Source organism: Diadema setosum, chromosome 1 (assembly GCF_964275005.1).
Source record: "Diadema setosum chromosome 1, eeDiaSeto1, whole genome shotgun sequence".
Classification (NCBI taxonomy): Eukaryota; Metazoa; Echinodermata; class Echinoidea; order Diadematoida; family Diadematidae; genus Diadema; species Diadema setosum.
Window position 1 is genome coordinate 35333374 of NC_092685.1, and position 26559 is coordinate 35359932.

Consider the following 26559-nt stretch of genomic DNA (forward strand, 5'->3'; position numbering starts at 1 on the left):
TCGTTTGATTGAAATGTGTCCATTCTGTAGTAAACAGACTTCTGTTTCTTCAAGTTGTATAAGTTTGGATATGGAATCTTTTAAATACCACAAGTGGGAAAATCAAGCCAGTGATTCACCAACATGTCACCCCCTGCTTGCCATGCAAAGGCAGAAACAGGCTTAAGTGAACATTGGAAATATGACTGTAAACAAAGAACTAATAAGCAAAAAATGCTTTCTTTGTACTGTGAAAACAATGGATTTATGAGTCATTAGTTAGTAAAATGATCACGAATATCTGAAATTTTTATATTGTTTATATTTGCACAGATGCCACAGCTAGAACCAGAGAGTATCAGCATGACTGGCCTAAACCTCTTCCAACAGCTGTGCAGTCTGGCCAGACTAGCCAGCTCCTCCTCATACAACAGTCCTCCTGTAGAGGTAAAGCATGGTTTCCCATCTCTTGATGTGGTCTTGGCATGAAGTATTTGATATAGATGTATTTGGTCTTAAATATGGCATTTAGCCCTCTGTGGCAAGGTTGTGAGTCAAATCTCACATGGGATTGAAGTGGTTGTGTGCACAAGTTTTCTTCAATTATGTTTTAATTCCCAGTGTGTGGTATATGCTAAAAAACATGGATCAGCAAGATGACAAAACTATGTATGACAATGCCATATGGTATATTCTTTTATAAACAGATCCCTTTGCATACCGTATTTGCTGGCAATAAGACCGCACAATTTGTAACAGAAATGATGCAGGATATTTCGGGGGAGGTGTATGTGGCACCACAACCAAGTCATAGTTTTTCCAACCCAGCAAATCACCTGCTTAACCATCACGTATACTATACTCATGTATGGGACAATGCAATGTGCCAATGAGCAACTCTAACTGAGAAATTTGTCAACACTCCAGACTGAGAAATTTGGCAAGACTGACAAATTAGGTGATATGTTTAATCTGTGATGGGAGATGATTGGCCGTGCAATTTTTTAGATGTTTGTCAAAGAGCAGGGAATCAAAGCTGGAAAATGTATCTTGCAGATAGTAAGCTACAGGTTACACCCATACAGGATGCGTATTGCACAAAGTCTCCCTAATACGCAGCTTAGATTTCAATGTCAGTCAAACTTTAAACTTAAGCCTAATATCCAACAAAAACAGCAGAGGGCATATTACAATAGCCCAACGTGTCAGCTACAACCTATCAAAATCAGGGATTTGGGATGCGATGCTGCTGCCTAATCCCTGGCATTTCAGTTTGCAGTAAGAAAGGTTTGTTAGAGTGTGGCATTTTTCAAGGAAGTTAGTGTTTCAAGATGCTTCTATCTGCCATTTCTATCACAGATGCCAGGCATTGATCACCTGTGGAAGATAGCTCTGAGAGCAAAGAACACTGATGTCAGTCTTTCAGCTATACAGTACATCAACTCCTACTACATCAATGGTGAGATATATAATGCTCATATTCCTATTACAAAATGTCATATTGTAATTTCTCAATTTTACATTATCAGTGCATGGCATATATCATGTACTGTCCTAGAATGTACTGTTTTTTTCTCTCTCTGTGTAAGGGAAGAACATGATAATAATTATGTAGTGTAATTCTATGACCTCTGAAAAGTATAAAGATACAAATAAAAATGATGAGTGATAAAATGAAAAAGTAGTAAAGAGAATTGAAAGAAGTGGATATTGATGGAGCTGTCATCAATGATAACAGTGATAGAGTCCCTGCTGCTGCTAACAGTAATACCAGAGATTATGATCCTGATTTTATCTTGATGAAATTCACAATGATGGTAGTGACTGTGATGTTGGAAAATGCATCAAAGTTGTTGATGATGATGATGATGATGATGATGACAATGATGAGTAATGACAAAGATTACTCTGTTGACAAATTCCCTGTTGAAACTGTTTATGTGTTTCCAATCTGGTATTACAGCAGGAAATGGCTCTCTTGAGAAGGAAGAGGAATTCATTGAGCGCTGCATGGAAAGTCTGTCTCAGGCTTCAGCAGACCTCAGCTTGTCTCGGGATGCCAGCTTGCTCATCCTCCAGAGGGGACTCATTCTTCTCAAAACTCACCTGGAGGCATTCCGGAAAAGGTGTGATATTCTTTGAGCATGCATATATGCAAAATGTTGAACCATGACTGTGATCAAAGACTTAGGACACAAGACTGTGTCCAAATTTGAACTGACAACTGATTGTGATATTAAAAATTTATGGTGATATCTAGTTATAGGTGTCTATCAAGCTGTACCCGGTAGCCCATGACTACCGGGAAGTTTGGCTACAAGCTCTGTTTCAAGATGACTTCTAATAACGCACTTCTAACTGTGATATCAATTTTACTTTATGCTCCCAATTTTTTTTACTGCTCATTCCATGAAAATTACATGCCAGTAGAGTTGTGTGTACCTGCAAAGAGAGACTTAAAACAGCAATGATAATTGCTAGTGGCATCCCCAACCTCTACTGCGTAAAATTCTTTGTACTGGAGTGAATATCCTGTAGTGCCAGCTTTCTTCTAGGGCTGGAATTGTTCCCCCCTTTGACTTCGTGCTGTGAAAAAATTGAAGCCAAAACATAAAATCAAGAGGTCTGATATGCTTCCCTTGCAGGTATGCCTATCATCTGCGCCAGTGGCAGCTTGAAGGATGTGGGATCACCAGTCATCAGAAGCACCTGCTGGACGGTCAGTCAGCGACCATCAGGGTTATCTGCCAGATTGCATCCATGCAAGACAAGGTGAGAAGAGGTTCTCAAAGTTTAGCCAGATACAATATCTTTCATGAACTTGATAAGAAATACAAAGATGCTGTAACAGAGGTTTGCATATGTGTCTTGGATTCACATTTGGTGATAACAGTTTGATAGGATTCTTCAAAGAGTGAATTCTGTCCTTTAACAAAAGCTGTCTCGCGCGTGCCTTCTTTTCAGTGCCTGTTTGTGTGATCCATACTCTTGCCCATAGTTCACACTGGAAATGAACCTCTCGGATCTTGTCGCTGACCTCCGTGCCGAGGTAACCCACGTCTGCAGCAAAATTCTTCAGCAGCAGTCTCCAGAGGGCAATGCACAGCTTAGTGCTTTGTATGCAGCTACAGCACCGGAGGAGAAGGGTACCGGTGACGAGCAAGGAACATCGACATCCTCCTCCTCCTCGTCTTCCTCCCTGCCGATGATACCTGGCCCAGTTAGGATGATCTCTGCTGGGCACGAACTCATACCAGACCTCGATGAGAAAACCCTGAAGGAGATGAGTTTCAATGATGCTAGGGTTAGTGAGGCAACATCAGGCTTGTTAAATCAGGCAGTTATAACTTTTAAATCTGAGTTAGTTTGTGGACATGGCTTGCTTGAATGTGTATCTCCATGAATATTGTCCCTCCCCCAGTTTCTGATAAAATGTACTGTGTGTTTTATAGTCATTACTACAGCGCTGCCAACTGTTATGAAAACATTGATTCCCTTTGAAAATCTTTCTGCTATCCATAGTTTGATTAGATTACCTCTTGTTATTAAGACATCCTCTTACAGATTTCCATGGCTTTTAAAGTAGCAAATGTTGACTACACCATTACCTTCAAAGAATTATTAAATTACAAAAATGTTGCTTATTGCCTTCTCTGATTGACATTCCAGCTGGTTTTTGTGTCCTTTGGAGCAATAAGGAGGGAGAGGAAACGAGAGGGGGCTGACCAGCCAGCGTCGTGTCTGCCACCACCCCCAAGAGAGAAGCTACCCATGATGCTCCTACTGGAAGAACCCCACTTTGGCTGCCTTTTCAACTTACTACAGCAGCTTAATGAACTCAAGTGTGATGACCAGCTGGTCAGTTCTCATGGAGACCTTCTGTATTTCAGGGGTGAAATTGATACCTTGTTGTCAGTGTTGTTTATATATTTTAAGCCAGTTTTGTGACCAGCAAGCCTGCAGCTGGAAAAAAGTCAGTTGTGACCAAATGCCAATGAGTTTTCACAATGATGCTTTGCAATTTAACAATTCAAATGGTCTCTAAATATTATGAGAATCACGTTTGTTTCCATCACACACTCGCAGCAGGTGAATGAACTCTAGCTAGATGAAAAGCTGGACACTTAACACTGTGATGTGTATTTAAGGAATTGTTAACCTTTTATTATTAAAGATGTACAATAAATGAATGAATAAATGAAGTAAGACCAGTTGTGTGCCATACACTAGCAGCACCTGAATGAAATGTAATGTGACAACCAAACAATAATTTTTCACACATGCCTTTATAAACTTTGTATTATTCCAAAAAAAAAAGAAGAAAAGAAGAATTGCCTGAAAAATAGCATATATAATGATGGGATTGCATAAAATTTATATTCTATATCCTTTGTTCATTTCTAGCTTTTTGTTTGCAGGACTATGCAGACTCCATAATCTCTTTCGCAAAATGAAAGGTGTTCTGTAAGATTTTTTTTTTTCAATTGTAGATACCATAGAAAATTGCATTCATCTTTTGTCTTTTCTCCACAGGAGGAAGAAGCACAGAGAGATTTGGTCAGCCGAGCACAGATGCTGTCCAGAAATGTTTGGGATCTTCTAATGCTGCTTCCCACAAGTCCAGATGTGCTGAATGGGTTCAAAACATTACCAGCTGATAAGGTATACAGTCTACACAGCGGAAAATATACCATCTCTTGTCTCTGGGAAATCATAATTTCACATATTCAAATTTACTTTGGCTCTTTTGGCGAGTAGTGGATTGACACTTTTCCATAACATGATATAGAGCATGACATGATATTTAGCATGAAGAGTTGATGGAAACACCCTTACCTTCTTATCTGTTGAGTAGGAAAAAAAAATTGTTGCCACTTGCCAGGATATGCATGTTGTTTCTGTATGAGATTAACCTGTTGCCTCTAAGATTTGGTAAGTCCCCACAGAGTTAATACATGACCACCCTGTTCCAGTCAGCAATGGATTTCAGAGAAATAGTCTCTAATAAATGATTCTGTTGAACCAATTTTGTCATGAAACGAACGTACCCTGAAATTTCATGTAGTGAGTACTAATATCTTAACCAGTGCCTGGTATCTGAACAAAAAGTGTTACATCAACATCTACAAGGAATTTGAAATGGAGTGAAAAGATTATTTCCCACTCTGTGAAGAAGAATGAAGTGAAATCGAAATGAAATTTACAAAGAAAATCAAGAGGAAAAAGCCAGAGGAAGTTGTAGAGTAATTATTTGCTATTTAATTTTTCTTTTGCTTTAAGCTCCCTGCATTGAAAGTGAAACGAGAGGTCAGCAAACATAAGTCAGGAGATTCTAGGGAAGTGTTATCATCATCATCATCCATGATGAGTAAAGTGAAGGATCCAAAATCATCAGACACAAACTCTGCTGCTGAGGTTGCCCCTGTCAGTGTGGACTGGGCTAAGCTGCTGACAGAGAACAAGCCCCACAAACTGCTCTATTCTCTACAAATCATTGAGGCCTTGGGACAGCCAGCCAAGAAGCAACGGAGTAAATCTACGGTGAGTATATTGTCCCAGCTCTCTGGCAAATACCTATCAAATTTAGCTAATGAGGTTTCTTTGATAATATACTTTTTAATTTATGTATGTTTTTCACCTTGGATTGCTGTGTCTGAAACAATTTTTGTATAAGCCTTATAGTTTGTGCTGTTTTTATTTTTCAAAATTTTGTAAGCCTACAGATATTTACCAAGATAACAATTTGTAAAAATGTTGCTTCTCATGGCATATATGCATTATATATTGTCTCAGAGGCAGGAAAAGCATTGACTTTTCTCTTGAATAGGAATGATGCATACTTGTAATTCTGTCTCTGGTTCTTGATCAAACAATTGTTCACTCAATGTTGTCATACAAGCCCGATTAAAAACAAAAACAAAAATGGCATGGACAGTACTTGTATTTTTACTGCCTCGATTTAATGAATTGATCAAAAGTGTCAGTAATGTTCTGCCATCGTCTCTTAGATGAGTAGATAGTGAGCATTTGTGTGTTACACTTTTTATTTGTTCTCTGTTTTCTTTTCGTCAGGCATGTCTTGTTTCCGGTGATCATATGCTGGGTACCAATGAGGTGGGAGTGTTGAAATCCAAGAAGGTATTGACATAGGATGTATACAATTCTCTCTAAGCTCACATCTATTTCCTGACAGTATTCCTGAATGATAAAAGGCACTGCTGGTTAGATGCATACAAACAAAGGATAGCTTTGATTTGTATGTTTAAGCACCTCTCACAGGAAATTTCCAGCTCAAAAGGATCCAAATGTAAGAAACAAAGCCCAGATCTTAACTAGGCTACAAGTTTGAATTTTCTATGGAATGAGGCAAGATATATGTTGGTTGGTATGGTTTTTAAGGCGCTACACATTTTAAAATGTACTCAGGCATATGGTGTTGAATATTATAGGATCTCACTGTTCAGCCATACACATTTGATACAGCTCATTGATACAGGTTAGTTCATTAATGATTGATGTATTCTTCATGTAAGATCTTTTAATAACACTTTCTTGCATCTCTCATTGAAATCTATTAGCTTGAGGTGGTGACCAAATTGTGACTTTCTTCACATAGTAAATAGAGCCATATATTTCAACGAATTATCCTTTCCTTGGAAAAAGTCAGGGACTATTTGTGATATGTTTGTTGTCTGCTGCAGAGTAAGAGTGATACACACCTGAGTGAGATGGACACAGAAGTGGACCTGTTGAGTCACAGATCATGGAGTGCAATGGTAAAATAAGTATCTAACCTGCCTACACTACAGTGAATGTAGAATAATTGTGCTCTATGGAATGCCAGCATGAGAATAGAAATTTACAAATTATTTTTTTTACTGTGATTTGCCTGTATGAATCAATATCATCACAATTGATGTATCAAAAGGCACCAAAATTAATTTTAGATTAACCCTAACTAGGCCGGGGGGGGGGGGGCCTCCGAGGCCCCCCCTCGACGTTCCGCGCGATGTATCGCAATCGCAAAAAGCTATCGCCGCGACGTTTCATGACTTTTTTCTTTCAAGTCTCGCGCATCTTTTGACACCAAATTTGCGACGCCCGGGCGCGCGGTTCCGAAGTTACGCATAAATATGTACATACATGTCAGACCAAAAATTGCTCAAAAACGTGAATTCGTGTACAATTTCAATGCAAACTGTGCTTGCAGGCAAATTTCATAAAAGCATAATTATTTGGGTGTTTTATTGATTAAAATCAATGAATAACATATTTTCTTGTTTGGAGCGATGTCGCGAACAAATTTTATCGAAAAAACAATGAAAAACATAAAGTCGAAAAACAAAGAAATACATAAGAAATTCAAAAAAACAATAAAATACTTAAGAATTTTTTCTGATATCACAATTTTTTTTCATTACATTTGCTAAGGACACTAAAAAGAATATTTACACAAAAAATGTGCCTGTTTTGAGCTTTATTTTGTGATTTATACTAAATAGTCTGATTTCATGCATCATTATGCATAAATTAGCATAATTTAGCATAAATGATAATTTTTTGAAAAATTAACTTCATGGTATTTTAGATTACATCATAGGCAATGTGTGTGCCAATTTTCGTCGCGATCGCGCGGTCGACGGCCGAGATCTGGAGGGGGGGCCTGGGAGGCCCCCCCGGCTCTATCAACTACCTAAATAGCCCGGCCTAGTTAGGGTTAAGTTAGAATTGTTCATATTTGTTGGAGTGTAAAAACTTACTTGCACAAATTCCCCGCTTTTATAGAATTTCAGATGCACAGAACTGAAGATCCTTGTCCCACAGTAGGACCAGTCTAAGCATTTGCAGTTCATTCTATGTCTCACTAGTGGTATATACTTCAGATGCAAAATGTTTCCCGAAGAAGCTTAGGTCTTTTTCAATGTATTATTTTTTTCCCATAATGAGGAAAATGTTTGCAATCTGGATAGCTGTACTACACAGAGCTATGATTATACTCTATATCATTATGTCAGATGTCTATTTGCTTTTGCCATCAGGAGAAATAGCTCTGAAACTAGCTACTTTTGTGACTTCTAGATCTTTTTTAATAAATAAAGAAAACTAATCAAGTTAATCAATCATTTTGATAATTTTATCATGAATTAATGCATAGGAAGCATTCTCTATCATTTCATCATAAAAAAAATGTGCATGATGATAGCTAAAACTAAAATTGTTGCATTTATACTATGTTCCACAAATTATGTTATTCATTTTTATTTTTTATTTTATTTATTTATTTATTTTTTTTTTTGTATTTCCAGTGTTATTGTGTAAGAATGTCCCAATTCTTATTTTCTGTTTGTCTGGCTGTTTACAGTTTATCAGCTGCGGCGGCTTAAAGCATCTCTTTGGCATCTTTATGTCAGCCTGTCTGGAGACTAGAGATGACCAACAGTGGAACTTTGTAAGTCCTCCTAGAATATGCTTTATGTGTAGCATAAATATAAAGAAAGAGTTATTTCTGAGTAGAGAAATTGACTTAAAAGCAAGAGATAAGGGAAAAAATTATGCAAAATCAAAGGAATTGTAAGATTGCTACCACTGTGTAAATGTCATTAAGTCATTGGTATGAGTATGTTGTCCAGTGGGTATGGTTAAACAGGTATGATAGTCTGGTGATTAAGAAAAGTTGCTTGTGTGATACATCCATTTTTGACAGGAAGATACATACTGACACTGGTGTTCATCCCCTCTGTCTTCAATCATAAGGCATTCTTTCTTTCTGTTACTCTACTGAAGATACATCTCAATCATAAAAAAAGAAGATGTATTTCAGTCATTGTTCTCGTACAGCTTTGAAGACATGTCAAATCACTCATGCAAAATTTGCTTTTAAAAGAAAAATGTCAGTTTGATATAAAGAGCATGTGAGGAGTTTGTTCCAAGAAACACTTGGCTTTAGTGAGAAAGAGATACCAGTGTTGACATGGCCATGACCAAAAATTTCTTACACACACCAAAATGAAAGAGGTATAAGTTTTTAAAAGTTCAAAATGTCCAACTCCACTTAATCATGAGAAAGTTCACAAGAAAGAGCAACTGCTGCTGCTTTTTAGAAAAAGAATGTTTGTCCTTGAACAGTGGTAACAACACAAGGAACTTGAAGATCATCTATTGAATATCCTTGATTTTATTATGATCATATCTAGTGGCAGCAGGAGTGTCTTGCATCGGTGCTGAAGTTGATCAATGAGTTTGCCTCTGAGGAGGCCCTTTGTGAAACAAGTGGGGACATTGATGAGGTTTTTGATGAGCCACCCTCGTCATCGTCATCATCCGGGGAGGAGGTGCCACGAAAGAGGGCCAGAACTGCCAGATCTAGGAGGGATAGCACAGACTCCGGTCGGCTGATGGTCCGATTCTCAGCAGTAAGATGACATCCCATCTCATTTTATCACAATTTATGTACTGCAATCATCTGTCTATCTGTCTGTCTCTCTCTCTCTCTCTTTTAAATCTATCATAGCAAACTGCTTATTTGTTTGGCCATGAGATAGATAATATCTCCTCTTAATTTGACCCTGTTATTTATTTATTTGTGTTTTTGTGTGTTTACATTTTAGTAGAATCAAGTGGAGTTATTTGAAAGGGAGTCTACAAAGTTATATCTTACAGGATAACTGAGCAGTTTTTCTTGTTGTGGGTCCAATTCATTCGTGCAGCTTCTTCTTAAATCCAACCACTTCTGAGATTTTTTTATTTTGTTGATCTTATTTGATGAGAGTAAAGGGTATGTTTTGTCGATCCATAGTCTTAATATTAAAGGTTGTATTCTTCTGCAACATCAGATCATGCAGGACCTGTTGTCGCAGCCTGGCGTTCTGGAGAGGCTGATGAGTGTGCTCTACAAGGCTGCCTTCCCAGGAGACTCAACACGTATGCAGGCTGGCTACTGGGGTAAACACACTCTCTCTTATTATCACTCTCATTCTGAAATGGGGGCAGGCTGATGGGATAAAATATGTGTGACAGCCTTGTACCTGGTTAGATATGTGATTTTTAGGTCTGATAAGAAGGTCAAGATCACGTAATTGTTTTAAGGCTTTTAGGAAATCTCACAGTGAACAAAGTTTAGATTCATGTTAGCCTCTGTTTATTTGTCATGTGTGTAAATGCATCAGAAGAGAAATGCTTATGTCTTTATATTTTGAATGGTGGTTCTGAAGATATTTGCATTTGACTTATTGGAGGTTTCTTGGGTACAGTAATATCCTATGTGAAGGTCTTATGGATTTAAGGTTTATCAAGTACATATGGAGAAAATTGTTCTGAAGCACAAAAGTCACTGAAATTTCCTATGAATGAAATCTATCTAAAACAATCTTATATTCAATCTTACGTGCATGATAAGTATTGTGTTTACAATGCACTCAGAAGGAAAGTTGGCTAAAAGCTTGCAATTTGTAGGAGTCATTGTCAACCTGCAATTCGAATAAATGGCTAACCATTTCATTATTTCTTTTTATTTCCAGTTGTACACTATGCCATGAAGTTGTTGGTGTCCTGGGCGTCGAGTGACCCAGAGGTCAAGATGGCCATAGGTCAATACAGCAAGCTTGACCAATGGTTGCAGAGATTGGTGCTGCAGACCAACGAGGTAGGTTCAAGACATAGGTCTTTTGCAATACTCTGTAGTTTTGAGACATCTCTCATACTTGTAGCATTGATGATTAACAACTGAATTACTGTCCATGCTCCTGCTGGGCACTCTTTACAATTGAAATAGAATAGTAAAGAGGATGTTCTCTAAGTATGAATGGATTACCAGTATACGTTGTTTATAGTATGCAAATATTGTCGTGGAGAAGAAATTGTTAGAAATGTAATTGTCATATTTAGCAATTTAATCTAAGTCAACTTTGCCAGTCACAGAAATGAAAGAAGTCTCATACTACAGTCATTATGAAAGTGTTCAGGAATGGTCATTGAATAGTCATAGTCTGGCGACAGATGAATAGATCCTAAGTCATCAAACTGCTCACACTGATTTTCAATTTGATGCCTGTGAAGTGTAACATAACTAATGACAAATAAAGGCACCTATCACAAGTTACGTGTGTACTTTGATGTTTCCACAAATAAACACATTAGAGAAATAATGGAAATCCAAATGCATCTAAATATGCAATAGAAAAGTGTAGACCAGTTGTTATGATCATGATCTACATCACCATCATCATAACGTTAACAGTATAGATTTTAATAAAAGTAATATTGATGATAATAATAAAGCTTATCCCAATTTTAGACTGGTTTTTAGAGGGAAGGGAAGCTACAGATTTAATAATTCCTAACTCTTTGACCCAAGGTAGTTCTGGTTTGGATTTCAGCCATTTTTCTCCTTTGACAAAAAACTCTTGCAGTTGTACATCCGACGTGAGGTGTGTGATGGCCTGTTCAGACTGTGTGAGGGGCTGGGTCTATCTTGCCAGCACTTTCTCTGGTCTCTCCTCAAAAGTCTCTTTACTTCTCTGGACACAGCGCTCAACATCCAGCCAAAGAGGGTATGTAGGGAGTCTGCTGAATGATGATCAACACACAAAGTCTTTTTCGATGTAGAATGTCTTCTCTGATATCTTGTGTCATGAACCACATAACTTACTCTGGCGTACTTGGCCTTTGTCATATGATCTCATGGACTTTTGTTATAGACATTCTTGTCGATTTTAGCATATGAGGAATAGCTTAGATTCTCTTAAATGCTTAGAAACACCTACATAAAGCAACATGTAAATGCAATTATTATTATTATTGTTGTTGTTGTTGTTGTTATTATTATCATTATTTTATTATTATTATTATTATTATTATTATTATTATTATTATTATTATTATTATTATTATTATTATTATTATTATTATTATTATTATTATTATTATTATTATTATTATTATTATTATTATTATTATTGTTTTTATTATTATTGTCATTATTCAGGGGGAAAAAATGATTTGGGGAAAAATTTCTTCTCTTACACTGACAATATCTTTGTATGAAGGAACTGAAAGAAGGCTTAAAGGGTTGTCAACAGCTGAGTCACTAGTTGTAATGTTTATCAGCTTTCACTAAATAATGTCTTGTCTGTCCACCACAGGGCGGTGACAAAGGGTGTGATGACAGCATCCCAAGCTGCCGTGATTACTTCTGGTTGCTATGCCTCTTGATGGACAACCTCCACTGGCAGGGAGACAGCCCCCAGGCAGGTTCGACCAGTGTGTGCAGCATTGACCCCGAAAAGGTCAATGCACAGCTGGACTCCTTTACCAGGCATCTAGCTCAACAAATTGAGAAGTGAGTTATCATAGCAATAGGATGATGCTTGAGTAATTTAGGGTAGACTGGGTCCAAGGGGTTGTGTTTTGTCCTACATCTTATTTTCAGTTTTTCTTGTGTTACTGATGTAATTTAAAAACAAAAAACAAAAAAAAACCAACAACAACAACCAGCAGAGATATTTGATTTACACAAATGTTTTCAGCGATATTACCAATGTTTACTGGAAGAAATCATACCAATAGGGAGAAAATATCTTATTGCTAAAAGGAAATTTGTTCTGTTCCTTTGATAAACCTTGATTAATCTTCATTTTAGTCACACATTTATCTGGGTTTTTATATTAAGTACATTCTTTTGATTTATCTTTTTTTAGTCATTGAGGGATTGTATATGCAGTCAACTCCAGAAAATAGATATATACCATAATTTCTTTGTGTAAAGTTAGTGTATGTATGCTGCAATTCAAAGAAAAAGACCAAACTTTTCGGAACCACATGTTGGGATGGTCAGTATGGTATACAAATCAAATTACCTTGGTCAAATGAAGGGTTAATGGAATAAGAAGTCATTCCAGTTGATGTTTGCATTTCAAATATTGCAGTACTTTGGTAATCAAAAGATGTTTGTATGATTTATAGATAATTGCAAAACATGTTGGAAGCAGATTGATGCAATTAATAGCCACAGGGTAATGTTCAGTTTGTATTTAACTCTTTATGTGCCACGTTCGCACGTCTGACTCAGTCGACGGCATGCCAACTTCGCATATTCTGCTCAAACCCACAAACCCGCCCAAACCGATCGATAAATCGCCAAATGTCGCAGTACAATGAAAGCCTTTCTCGTACTTCCGTTCATCTCACACATAGCTTGCATTTTATTTGGTGATTGACTATCAAGCGGTGTTCCCTAACAGATGTGCGTGTAAATTCTTCGTTTTTGACACTGTTTTTTGTGCAAAAGTCACGTCTTTACAGTAATGTAGCTACTGGTCATTTCAAAGAAAAACAATCATTGATTTGTCATACAATTTACAACAAATCATAGCTTGACATTTTCTGTACAATTTTACTTACTGCATGTCCAGCTTAACAAAAATCTGTGGAAGTTACATAAACTTGAAAAGCAGAATGATTTCTCAAAGCATGACTACGTTGGTGTCTCAGAATAATGTGGCACACAGGGGTTTCCACCATGGCACATAAAGAGTTAAGAGAGCAGCTTTTTATATTCTATAGCTTGGGTGTACACTACTCAGATAACATTTGGTATTTCCGTTGTGGTTATTCTTTGACAGTCGTCCAATTCTGGAGGGCAGGCACAACACTGTAGAAGACTTGGCTTTAGCTGGACTGCTCAAGTTATGCACTGCAGCAGTCAAACACAATCCACCATTTAAGTTCAGTGAGGGTGGACAGGTGGGTTGTTTCTTCGTTAATTGATACATGTAGCTCATTTTGCACTATTTCTTTACATACGTGGTACATTTGCTGTATTTATCATACCTTATTTATGGAGATTTCCATTTAGATCACTTAGCTCTGTCTGCAAATGTTCACAATAATTTATTTTTTTTAATGTATATTTCAACAAATATAGTATCTGTATAATTCTGATTTTTTGTTGTTGATAGAATATTAGATAAGTATGATTTTGCGTCACATTTCTTTACATATTGGTAAGAATTTCAGAAGCAATCTAGTAATTCAATGCTGTATGTATAGCATATTTATAGAACTAGTCTATATTATGCTTATATTTTTCCTTCATGCCATCACAGTTATGGTAGTATTGACTGACTTTAAAATGTTGAATTTTGTTTTACTCACTTTTGTTGTGTAAACTTGTTATAATTTTTCAATATATCTGTAAAGATGATTGAATTGATTAGTAGAGCTATTTCAATAATTTTCAATTTTCCATTCCCTCTTGTTTTTAATCCAGCAAAGATTATGATATCAATGATGATATTGAAACATTGAATGCTCTTATGGACAGTTACAATAAGCCAGTGCCCAAGGTTGACATGAAAAAAAGAAAGAAAAAAAAAGTCCTATCAGAAGGCTTGATTGGTACACAAAGATACCTCCCCACCACATCAGGGCCATGTAGGAAAGATGACTTACTGTGCTTCTTTCAGAAGTGCATTGTGTTCAACTTTATTTATCTTTATGAACTATTGTGGCAAGTGTTCTAAGTAAAGCCCCGGTCACACAGGACTCCACGTCCAAATGGCGTACAAAATGTAATGAAAATCTGGTGGACGTGGTCGTAAGTGGTAATTTTTTGGTCAATTTTGGTTTGGCTGTGCTCTGCCCGTGACAGACCGCTAAACTTTCGCGTCTTACCGCGTCTCCCCAAGTTTTAATCACTGCCGGAACACAAATTATCATGTGTGTTTCACGTGTGTTGCACGTCTTTACCACGTGTCGCCCATGGTTGTCCGCGGAATAAAATTTTTAGCAGTTCAAAACTTTTTACCGCGTCCGACGCCGTTCCGATTTTTCCCTGCGTCCTGCCACGTCTATAAATCAACCGTAGCTCATCTTAAACTGGACATCAACGCGAACAACATCGTCTGCTTCACGGGAGACCACTTTTTGACGTGTTTTGGCCATGATTAAGCTGTAAAGCGCTGTGTGACTGGGCTTTAACAGCATCCATGTGAAAAGTTATGTTTCAACAACATGCAACATGCCCCAAGTTCACTTCTTTACAGCTGCAACTTTTAACAAGAATTACATCCACAATTACATACAAACTACAAGTAAGTTTGTAGACCCTTTGACTTGTATTATGCCAACCATAGATTATAGAAGTCTAGACATATGTGTCTTTGTGACAAACTTCACATTGTGGAGAATGTTTATGCCTACCACTACATATCATGGTAATTAATTTGCCTGTAACAGTAGGGCAAGTGTTTGAATGTGTCAGAGGTGAAATTTCACAAGTGTATTCTCTTTTACATGCACATATTTCAAATATATGGTAGGATGATTTCTTTTTTTTTATACCCCCGCCAACAAGGTTTGAAGGGGGTATATAGGAATCAGCGGACGGTCGGGCGGTCGGGCTGTCGGTCGGGCGGTCGGTCGGTCGGTCCGTTGCAAATCTTGCGTCGTGAAATACTTCCTCAGTTTTCAACCGATTCCCATAAAACTTGGCACAGATGTGTGCCTTGGGTTGTAGATGTGCAAGACATATTTTTTGACAGTACCCAAAAGTACGTTGCCATGGTAACGGCATATTATGGGCAAAAATGGGTACAAATCTTGCGTCGCGAACTCCTCCCACAGTTTTTGATCAATTTTTATGAAATTAGGTACAGATGTTCATCTGAATATGTTAATGTGCAAGACACATATTTCCGCAGTGGCAAAAAGTGTGCGTTGCCATGGTAACGGCATGTTATTGGTAAAATATAGGGCAAAATGCTTCATGGCAAAACTGCTTCATCAGTGTTCTTCCAATTCTCATGGAATTCATATTGAATGTTTGTCTTAGGATATAGGTCAGCATGACACATTTCTTGACAGTGACAAAAAGTATGTTGCCATGGTAACAGCTCACATATTATGAGCCAAAATGATGGAAAATTTTGTGTTGCAAACTACTTCCTCAGTTTTTGCCCAATTTCCATGAAACTTGGTACAGATGTGTGCCTTTGGTTGTAGATGTGCAAGACGCATTTTTCGACAGTACCCGAAAGTACGTTGCCATGGTAACGGCATATTAATGGCAGAAGATCAAGGAAAGATCTTGCGGATTTAATTACTTCCTCAGTTTTTTGACCAAAGCTTATGAAATGTTGTTTTGACCAAAGCTTATGAAATGTTGTTTTGACCAAAGCTTATGAAATGTTGTTTGGCGGGGGTATAACCAGTCGCTGTAGCGACATTTCTAGTTTTTTTTTTATTATCATGTTACCATGTGCAATTTCTTTTGCTTTTCATGACATGATTAAATCTTTTGTTTATTCTGGCACCAGGTATTTGTGAAGTCAATATTTGACTGTCTGTTTGCCCTGCCAACGCCTGGTCACAAAAATCTTCCCAAGTGCAAGTCAAGAACGAGTCGCTTAGCGGGGTTTGACCTCTTGCTGGAGCTGGCCAGGGAGTGCCAGGCAAACTACATCCTCCTCCACAAACTCATGTTTCAGCAGCATGCTCCCAGTAAGCCCAACACATATGCTTCTTCACAAGTACAACAGCAACCATGACCCCCACCACCATAAATGCCACTTCCACCACCAATAACAACAATAATGCCATCAATACCACTGTAACAATGACAGGAAAGCCATGCTCATGTATCAACAACTTTGCATATTTACATACTGGAAGAACTAGTGTTAACTGTTTTTACTTTGAATTTTGTTATATCAATGGATTTTATAAAATGGGCTTTAGAATCTCTGCAATCTTGATTAATCAGTTATCATGCATTGATATTTACTGATCTACACTGAGCTATGCATTTGATAAAATCTGAAGTGCATGGCTCAAGCTGTGTATAGTGTTGTAGGTGTACTAGACACATGATAGGGAAAAAGGTTGAATTTTATGAAGTTACTGGCCCATTTATAAAACAGATGACGCACAGGCCTAATTCATGGATCAGTGAGAATTGGATGCTCTCGTTTAACTTTGAAAACAGTCTAAAACCCACGAGTGCAGCGAGTGGGTTTAAACAGTTCCAAAGTTAAAGGGGATGGCTAGTAACTGATCAGTGGGAATCAGTTGGATGCTGGGGGATGATTGTTCCCATTCTTGTGGGATTCATTTAAGAGTACATTATATATCTATTGTTGTGTGAAAAATATTTGCTTCAGAACGGTCTCATATTCAAGTAATGTGCAGTTTAATGCCCCGTCACTGTACAGGCATGCTAGCCTGGAACCATGAAACTGCACATTACTTGAATATGAGACCATTCTGAAGCAAATAATTTTCACAAAACAATAGATATATAGTATACTCTTAAATGAATCCCACAAAAATTGGAACAATCATCCCCCAGCATTCCCACTGATTCCCACTGATCAGTTACTAGCCATCCCCTTTAAACTTGCGCATTCATTTCTTACCGATCCACTCTGACTTGTGCATCATTTGTATGTTAACCTGTTGAGGATGGGCTAATTTTGCTGACACGCATTTTCCATAGACACTTGCCTAAGAATACTCGGGACTCGTCCTCAGTGGGTTAATTCTACTGACAAGTGTACATCGGCCGTCGATCGTGCAGTCATCATGAAAATTGGCACATGCATTACCTGTGGCGTAATCTACCACATTATACAAAAAGAAATAGAAATTTTCATTATACTAATTAATTATGCTAATATATGCATAAAATCATACATTTTGCTCGAAATCAGAAAGTAAAGCTCCTAGAATCCTAATTTTTGGTGATAACATTCTTTGTAGCATTCCTAACAATGTACTTGAAAAAAAAAATCCGGTATCAAACTAAATTTCTTATGTATTTTATTGTTTTATGAGTGTCTTATGTATTTTTTTGTTTTTCGACCATTTGTTTTATTTTTTTCGCAAAATTTATGACAGAACCTTTTTCAAGCATAATTATGCTAAAATTAATTGATTTCAGCCTATGAAAGTGAAAATAATCATATCTTTATGAATAAGGTGAGAAAACTCCATTTGCATAGACTTTACACACAAAATCAAATTTTTGAGCCATTTTTGGTCTGACTGGCATGTATAAAAGGTCGTGCAGCGTCGTAACGGTATGCACGATTTTTGCGAAAATGGTGTCAAAAGATGCACGAGACTTGAAAGTAAAAAGTCAGCGAACGGCGCGGTCAAAAAATTTCGTGCGACAGAATACACTAATGTAGTCACGAAAAATGTGGAGGGGGGTTTTGATTCAAACCCCCTCGGCCTTTTTAGGGTTAAGTCTGGTTAAGTCTTCTATTCATAGAAGATGTTGGGTGTTTATCTCACACAGGTCATGATAATTTCTTTCCCAGCACTGGGTATGTGACTTATTTTGATTTGTATGTAATTTGCTTATAAAAATATCAACACCTTGTAAATCTTACTAGTTAAGGTACACTCTACACTGAAATCAGCATGTTTACCTTACACTGGTCATGAACAATGTAATGTCAGGCAATTGTGTGGTCCTCATGAAGGAGATATGACATTGTTGCTGGCCTGTTCTTTTCTCCCATCTCCACCAGGCACTCATCCACCGTACCCTTGGGAGTACTGGCCCCAGGAAGACCGGCGTGCCATGTGTGGCTACGTTGGCCTTACCAACCTGGGTGCCACCTGTTACATGGCTTCATGCATGCAGCAGCTCTTCATGATGCCAGAGGCTAGAGCACCTATTCTGGAGGCAAAGGTAATGCAAGAAGGCAGGACTACATATTGTATGCCGGGCAACAGATACAACCAAAGTAATGCTGCTATATTCATGATAATAATAACAGGAGTGTGCCTCTGTCTAGGCATTCCAGTGTTCCATTCATGCTTAGGTTTCTACTACCTCATACTATAGCAGTCATGCTGCAATGTCAGGTGATTTTTGCAGACAACTGATAAAGCGAGTCTTATATTACAGTAGAAGTTTGATAATCTGCTATAACAATCTCCTTTTTTGGAGCCCACTGATTCTTTTTTCATCATGGTGTTTTGATTGCTGATTTACCCAAATACTTCCTGAACTGTAGGAAATTTTGTGATCCTTGAGGCCTTTTTGTACTGAGTTTCCATTGCTAACTGCAGCATTCACCGAGTGTCCATGTATTCAGTCTCCATCTACCCTCCTCCCCCTCCCCCACACCAGGTGAGCGAGGCCAGCAAGCATGCTAGTGTGCTGAGTGAGACCCAGCGCATGTTTGCCTACTTGCAGGAGAGTGAGCGCAAGGCCTACAACCCCCGCAGCTTCTGCCGTGTCTACACCATGGACAAGCAACCTCTTAACACGGCTGAACAGAAGGACATGACAGAGTTCTTCACGGACCTCATCAGCAAGATGGAGGAGATTACTCCCAAGCTGGTGAGTTAAGTAGCTAGTTTACTGGTAGTGTTTACTATGCAGTGATAAAAAGGCATGGTCTTTTTTTTTTCTCCAAATTAGCCCCTTGAAAGGACATAGTATGAACATGTAGAGTCTATGTATTAGTGTCAATTTTGTGTATTCATTTCATTTCTGCAAACTGCATGACAAGAAACATTTTATAGTATGGGATGGAGACAGTTTTATTCCCATTCTCAGCAGGCCTGTTGCATATGACTGTTTGTCTATGGGTCTAGAATGAACATCAAATCCAACAATATCATCATAGATACTAAACATCAAGTTTCAAGAACAATAAGACATACACGACATAACTATTACTGGTAAATAAACAAATGCAGTCATGGTAAAGGGGCATAATGATATACCCCAGGTACTGCACCTCTTATCTGCATTAATGTCAGAACCATGTAGCAGTGGGTGCTGTCATAGATTGAGACTTAAATTGTACTTCAATCAATATTTGGATCACATTGCATGTTTAAGAAAATGTACTGGTAGGCTGTATGTGATGGATTATTGATAGTCACATCCACGTTATGATCATTGTAGTTCTTCACACATCTATCCTTGAGTCCTTTTTTTTCTCTCTAATGCGTAATTTATGATACTGGGGACTCTGTCAAATTGAGTCATGTATGTTATTTTGTCAACAGAGGTGCAAGTAAATATTCCCAGTTCATGTTCATGCAAATATGTCATTCATGTCATGTTTGGAAACAAATATTTTCTCATTTATTCTTGGTGTTGTTCATAATTATTTTCTTTTGCAGAAAGAAACAGTCAGCACTTTGTTCAAAGGAGAGCTTACCAATAACGTGGTGTCACTTGTAAGTAATCACTCTCACATGGTTGTATGGATTTTTTTTTTTCCTATGATATCTTACTTCAAAACAAAAAAAGTGCATGCCTTCTTGCATGTATTCTCAGGTGTTTGTTCATGCCAGCACTTGTTAATTCCTTCATAGAATGTTGTCACTATTATGATTAAAGGTTTTTGTGAAAACCTGTCCTTAAAGGGTGTGTACAGTTCTGGTCGAGGTGAGGATTTAGCTTTCAACGTTTTGCGAGATATTCAGAAACCACTGTATGGGATGTCAAAGAGCATGTGGTTCTAAGGGGTATCAAAAGTTTATTCGATGAAAATCAGTTTTGAAATGGCCGAGATATCCAAAAACAAGGTGAAACAAAGAAATCCTAATAAAGTTGTGGCATGTCGCCTTTTATTATTAGCACTTTTTTGGATATCTCAGCCATTTGGCAGCCGATTTTCATCAAATAAACGTTGAATTCTTCTTAAAATTGCATGCTCTTTCATATTTCATAGGAGGTATCTCATTATCTCACTTAGGAATGTTCAAAGCATGAATCCGCACCTTGACCAGTACTGTACAGCCCCTTTAATCAGTAAAAATCTGTTTTCATCAAACAAGTGCAAAGGTAATTGCTTAACAACAGGCTGGTTTATTAAACTTTATTGCTATATTTCTCTAGAGGCATAGTATAGAGCCGTCCTTTTTACCCCATTTTTACCAAGCATATTTCATTACTTGGAATGTGGTTTGTGTGTATTTCTCACTACTTTATCTAACAAGCTGCTAGCATACCTAATCCTTGTCAGGAAAAATTTCTAGCATTATATTTTGTTTGCAATATATGTATTTGTGTTTCAGCAATATGGTCTGTCCTGTAATAATCTTGTAGTAGTACATGAAAGAATTTTCATTGCACCAAGAACAGCTTGATGTTCTTTCCAAGTCTACTATACTACTGTAAACAATGGCAGCCTGTTTGATGGCTACTGCAATACCTGCCACTTTGTCTCCACTCAGGACTGCCCTCATGTAAGCCAGACGACGGAAGAGTTCTTCACAGTCAGATGTCAGGTCGCCGACATGAAGAATCTTTATGTAAGTGTGAGGACAACTGACTCCAATCTGTTGCAAAGGACATATCAGCATTATCTGTAGAGTGGGCTTTTGGTGTACAAAGTCTGCATCTGTTTGTGTGCTGTATAAAAAGGTTGGGTGCCAGGGATTCAGCAACCCTCATGTAGTGTGTCTGCTTCTGCCAGTATTATCTAAAGTGTGAGATACCTGTTGGAAACATTTTTTGAATTCTTTGATCATTGTTTTCGTGAGTAAAGTGTTGATAAAAGAGCACAATGAAAGAGGAAATCTATGGCTCGTCATCTTGACAATGTCTTGCACTCATTGGCTACTTCAAATGATTTGTATGATGCTGCTCATGTATGTGACCGATGAAATCACAAACTTGTGATCAATTTCTTGCTTGCAAAGGAAACATTGTACCTAGAATGAACTTGCTGTTCTGATATTGAGATGTTTAACCCAGGAATACATGGACATTCCTTTTATTTGTTACACTTCCAATAACCCTGTCTCTACTATTGGCAAGTTCATTGAGGTGTTTGTAGTATTCTTATGTAGTTGTGCCTAGAGGGTTAATGCTCCACTGTTCATTGTACATACCCTACCATCAGGAATCCCTAGATGAGGTGACAGTGAAGGATACACTAGAAGGTGACAACATGTACACATGCTCCCAGTGTGGGAAGAAAGTCAGGGCTGAGAAGAGGTGAGTGTGAAGCCCAGAACAGTGATCTTACAGTACTTGTGTGATGTTTGCATAATCCCCGTGAAATTAGTTTTTGTTTTTGTTTTTGTTTTTTTGTTTTTTGTCTGTCAGTTGTTACTCAATATCACACAGGATCCTTTACTTGACAGAGCACCCATTGTTAATTTCTAATGAAGGCGTGACATGATTTCCTTATAATAGATACAGTTGAAACCTAATCATATGACCTGCACTTCCATATCTACAAATAGAGCAACTATTTCTTGCTAATCTCAATACGTAGGCCTTTCTCTAATTGTCGACATGTAAAGTGAATATGTATGATACCAATACATTTCCCTCTCAGAATCATAGCTATAGAGACGGAGCTACATTTCATTGAAGTAAAATAAGAGTAAATAAGTGTCATGCCAGCTTTAGTAGATCTAGGAGAGTAATGCCTTGGTGTATTTACAAACTTGTCCTCATGTGCTGCTATCTAACTCTGTGCCCAGGGCCTGCTTCAAGACATTACCCAAGATCCTGTCCTTCAACACCATGCGCTACACCTTCAACATGGTCACCATGATGAAGGAGAAGGTCAACACTCACTTCTCATTCCCAAGGCAACTGGACATGTCAGGCTACACCGAGGAGATTCTTATCAACAAGGGTCGGGGAACGGGTGAGCAGAATCTGACAAGATGAATCCTCTGAAATATAAGACTGCCAGTAACACTGTCGGTTAAACATGAAGAAATGACACTGTGTGTCTGTAGTTTTTGTGCCCTCAAGTTATGACTCCAATTTGAGTTGATTTGAATTTAAAGTGTGAAATACAGAAATCTATTTTGTATGTTGTGACATACTGAACAACATCTGGCACTGTTTAATATAAGTGTTTTTTTTTTTTTTCAAATTCCTTGAGTTACATTCTTATTTCTATTGTGAATTGGATTACTGGGCAATTAGGTGAAACATTACAGGTGTGTGGGTTTTTCATGGAATATTGATAATCATCATGCCACATGTTTCCACTGTTTGCGAATGCTGATATATGGAATGCATTTCCCTCTACATGGCTTTGGTCTAAAGTCACTGTATTTGAATAGTATAAAATTTGCCCAAAATCCTTTCTGTGATGTGCACCCCTTGTATATTCAGATACACCATCTGGCAGTGGTGGTCAGCACCAGAGCTACTTGTATGACCTGATAGGAGTCACTGTGCACACAGGGACAGCAGATGGCGGTCACTACTACAGCTTCATCCAGGACCGCATCAATAGAGACCAGGAGGAGGATCGATGGTTCATGTTCAATGATGCTGAGGTCAAGCCCTTTGACCCCAAACAGCTGCCTGCTGAGTGCTATGGGGGAGAGATGACGGTGAGTACTGCAGCTCATCTTGCTTGACCTCAAAGCAGGAAGGTCATTGTGAAGACAGTGTTCAAAGAATTTCTGTCATGTCTCTCGTGAAATGTTAATATTTGCATTAAAGTTTTTGTCTCCTTGGGATGATTGTTCTTATGAGGGGGGGGGGGTAGGGTTAGAACAGGTGAGGGAGTTGCTCTTTGTGTGGTTATAGTGGAACCACATAAAGATAATTCCTTCTTCTTTGAATCTGTTGCATTTCATTTATTTTCATGGAAAATTATTAGAGTGAAGAAGTAGAGAGAAGTGTTTCACAGAATTACCAAGGAACATCATAAAGATTAAAGTCAGTATGAAATATGCTTCTGTCAGTTACACAAGTTTTTGTAGACATGAATGTTTACCTTTTTCACTTCATATTGACCACTATAAGTTTCTGATCTGCACTGACCATTTTTTTTTTTTCTTTGCTGGCATCTCATCACATGGTAGTTGACTTTGTTCTTCCAAAACAACTCCCTAATCTAATGACAGTCTGGAGTGACATGAAGTGATTTTGTATTAGAGCCTGGAGCAAGTATTGTGATTTTCCCCATCATTTGCAAGTGTCAGGTTGAAAATAGTAGGTTGGGTATGCATAAGCGCTTACAGCTTATTGCTATGGTGTTAGAAGCTTAATGGCTATGTTATTGTCCATCCATGGAAAAGATTGATTCCATTACTTCTAGAAATATTTCTAGTTTGTGATAAAGTACAGTGTGGTAGGTTCTCTTTTGTACTGACTTCAGTATCTTCCTTTTTTCCTCAGACCAAGACGTACGATTCTGTCACAGACAAGTACATGGATTTTTCCTTTGAAAAGGTAATTTGTCATATAAGTACTTTACATTGTCGATACCTAAGTGAGCAGTCTTCTGTTTCGTATGGCACAATGTGCCTGCTGGATGCCATATACTGACTGTTGGTAGTCAACAGGGGCAAACCGTGAGGGGTTGACAACATTCACCCAATTTCTTGTGTGGGTTGGTGGTTGGACCACTTCACCAGGTTTGCACCAAGCTCCTTGAGATGAATAAATGAAGTGGGATCTTACATAAGCACAATCTGTGACTAACTCACACACACAGGACCTCCATTTAATGTCTTGTCCAAGGAACAGAGTGTTTTGCCTCTTATGAGAGGGGACGGTATGATTATACACAATGGGTATGATTATACACAACGTTGCTCATCTAGATTCGGTGGGAGTCAAAGCAGAGTCATTTGGATTGTGAGGCAGACAGGCTGAGCCACATCACCGCCCTGAGTAGGAGATGTATAATACATCCATGTCTTGTGTGAATATGGATTAAATGCACAAAACATGATTGAAATAATGGAATGCAGTTAGTAAGCGTAATCATTCAGTTATGGCAGAATGTGATGTTCATGCTCTGAGTAATTGCAAGATAGTGATGTGTGAAAGTGTCTGCAATCTAGGGTATGTTCTTTCGTTGGTACCATTGCTTTCAGGCTTTATTTTGCATAATACATGTATGTGCTCTGTACAGCAGTAATGGATGGTGTCACTAGATTTTATTGGCACTAATGTCTATGTCCACCTTTTGTCCTCTTTTTTTAAACAGACACACAGTGCATACATGCTGTTTTACAAGCAGTGTGAACCAGACAATGACAAATCAAGGGAGAAGAGAAGGATATCGTTTGCCATGGAGACTGCAGAAAAAACTGCCACTGAGTTGCCCAAAGAAATATCTGAGGTGAGGAAACTTTGCCAAACTCTCTAGTCAGAGTCATGCTAGATTCATCAGCTCAGTGCAGCGATAACTGAAAGTGAAAATGTAGCAGTGTAAATGAAATTTTCCAGGGGAGATGTGTTACAATACCGCGCATCTGGTTCCTAGAAATATTAATATTTGTGCCCAATTTAGATCATAATATAAATACCAGATATAAATGCACAAGTCTCTTATAGATAGCTTTGAATGGCAAGATATGCAAGTGAAAAGACATACATACACAATGACCAGTTACAATGGTAAGTGGGAGAGGTAGTTTTATGCTCTATTTCTGTCTATTTGAAGATATGCATATATATCTTTGCCATATTGTAACTGTATTTTATTATTATCATCAGATTATTATCGTCAGATTTTCATTTTATATATTAGTTGTGTTATATTCTTTTTGATCAAATTATCTGCTTCCTCCTTGAAATAGTAAATTTCAGTGGCTGCCCTGGCATTTGATATTGGAATTTCTCCTATTTTCTACTCATTTGCAAGTCTCTGCAAAGTATATTCATTTGAAATCCAGCAAAACTTTGTTTGGTAATAGATTTGATTTTCTCATGGGCAGTAAAACACTTTCAGAAGCAGAATTAGTTCATGAAGTGGTAGTCAAAGAAATCCATGCATATATTAATTCCGTGTTTACCTTGGCACTGCTGGTATGTAGTATCTAGTTTTCTTAGCCCCTCTGTTGCTCTGCAACCAGTATGGCTTAATTTGAATCTCACTTTACAATTCCTCCCACCCATAAAGCTACCTGAGCTAGCACCTAAACTCTGCAAACTGTTTTGTCCCAACAATCCTTGAAGAAAATCATATTTTCTTGAAGTGACTATGAGTATTCTCTCCTGTGATAACAGTGGATCTGGGAGGACAACACCAGGTACCTGCAGGATAGCTACATCTTTGACCTCAACTACATGAACTTCATGTGGCAGGTCTGCAACTTCCTGCCGGCCACTCTCCCTGACCCTCAGGACGTCCAAGTCATCGCCTCAAAGGTGCGTCTTTGCACCGAAGATTTTATTTTCTCACAGATTCTGTCCAAAAGATCATGTATTTCATAATTTAGAAAAAAACAACAACATACAAATCTTGGTTAAGACTCGTATTGCTGTGCTGCCTTTGATATTTAAAAAAAATAAATAAATAAAAATACAAAAACCAAAAAATTTCTTCTGTGATGTTGTCCCACATAGAGGTCAGCTGACCATACCAGACGTTGGGATTAATGTTTTCTTTTCCGTATCACTTTCATTTTGTCAAAGAAAAAAAAAATTCTGAGAGGGGAGAATACAAATGACTTCTATTACAGCTGTACTAAGTTGATAGACCATTGTGGTTGAGTGAATAAAACTACTATTCCTCCATCTTGAGGTTTCTGATTTGGACCCACTGGCAGCAACAGTGGTCCACACAAAGACACTCTATTTTATCAATAAAACTCAACATCAACAATCAACTAGGC

The 26559-nt window shown here is 37.9% G+C and overlaps 1 protein-coding gene across 1 annotated transcript in view; it reads left to right on the forward strand.

Annotated features, from left to right (window-relative positions):
- LOC140235714 (ubiquitin carboxyl-terminal hydrolase 34-like) overlaps positions 1–26559 on the forward strand; it is a 105321-nt gene that overhangs the window by 44978 nt on the left and 33784 nt on the right. The window contains exons 21-48 of the mRNA XM_072315729.1: positions 313–426; positions 1339–1438; positions 1943–2105; positions 2625–2751; positions 2978–3283; positions 3649–3837; positions 4513–4641; positions 5260–5520; positions 6052–6117; positions 6681–6755; positions 8342–8428; positions 9174–9392; positions 9813–9921; positions 10497–10621; positions 11388–11528; positions 12120–12316; positions 13599–13719; positions 16293–16476; positions 18510–18673; positions 19118–19330; positions 20125–20181; positions 21184–21261; positions 21855–21949; positions 22444–22613; positions 23093–23316; positions 24110–24163; positions 24927–25061; positions 25952–26092. Coding sequence (XP_072171830.1) covers positions 313–426; positions 1339–1438; positions 1943–2105; positions 2625–2751; positions 2978–3283; positions 3649–3837; positions 4513–4641; positions 5260–5520; positions 6052–6117; positions 6681–6755; positions 8342–8428; positions 9174–9392; positions 9813–9921; positions 10497–10621; positions 11388–11528; positions 12120–12316; positions 13599–13719; positions 16293–16476; positions 18510–18673; positions 19118–19330; positions 20125–20181; positions 21184–21261; positions 21855–21949; positions 22444–22613; positions 23093–23316; positions 24110–24163; positions 24927–25061; positions 25952–26092 — 4044 coding nt within the window. The remainder of the gene's footprint in view (positions 1–312; positions 427–1338; positions 1439–1942; positions 2106–2624; positions 2752–2977; positions 3284–3648; positions 3838–4512; positions 4642–5259; positions 5521–6051; positions 6118–6680; positions 6756–8341; positions 8429–9173; positions 9393–9812; positions 9922–10496; positions 10622–11387; positions 11529–12119; positions 12317–13598; positions 13720–16292; positions 16477–18509; positions 18674–19117; positions 19331–20124; positions 20182–21183; positions 21262–21854; positions 21950–22443; positions 22614–23092; positions 23317–24109; positions 24164–24926; positions 25062–25951; positions 26093–26559) is intronic.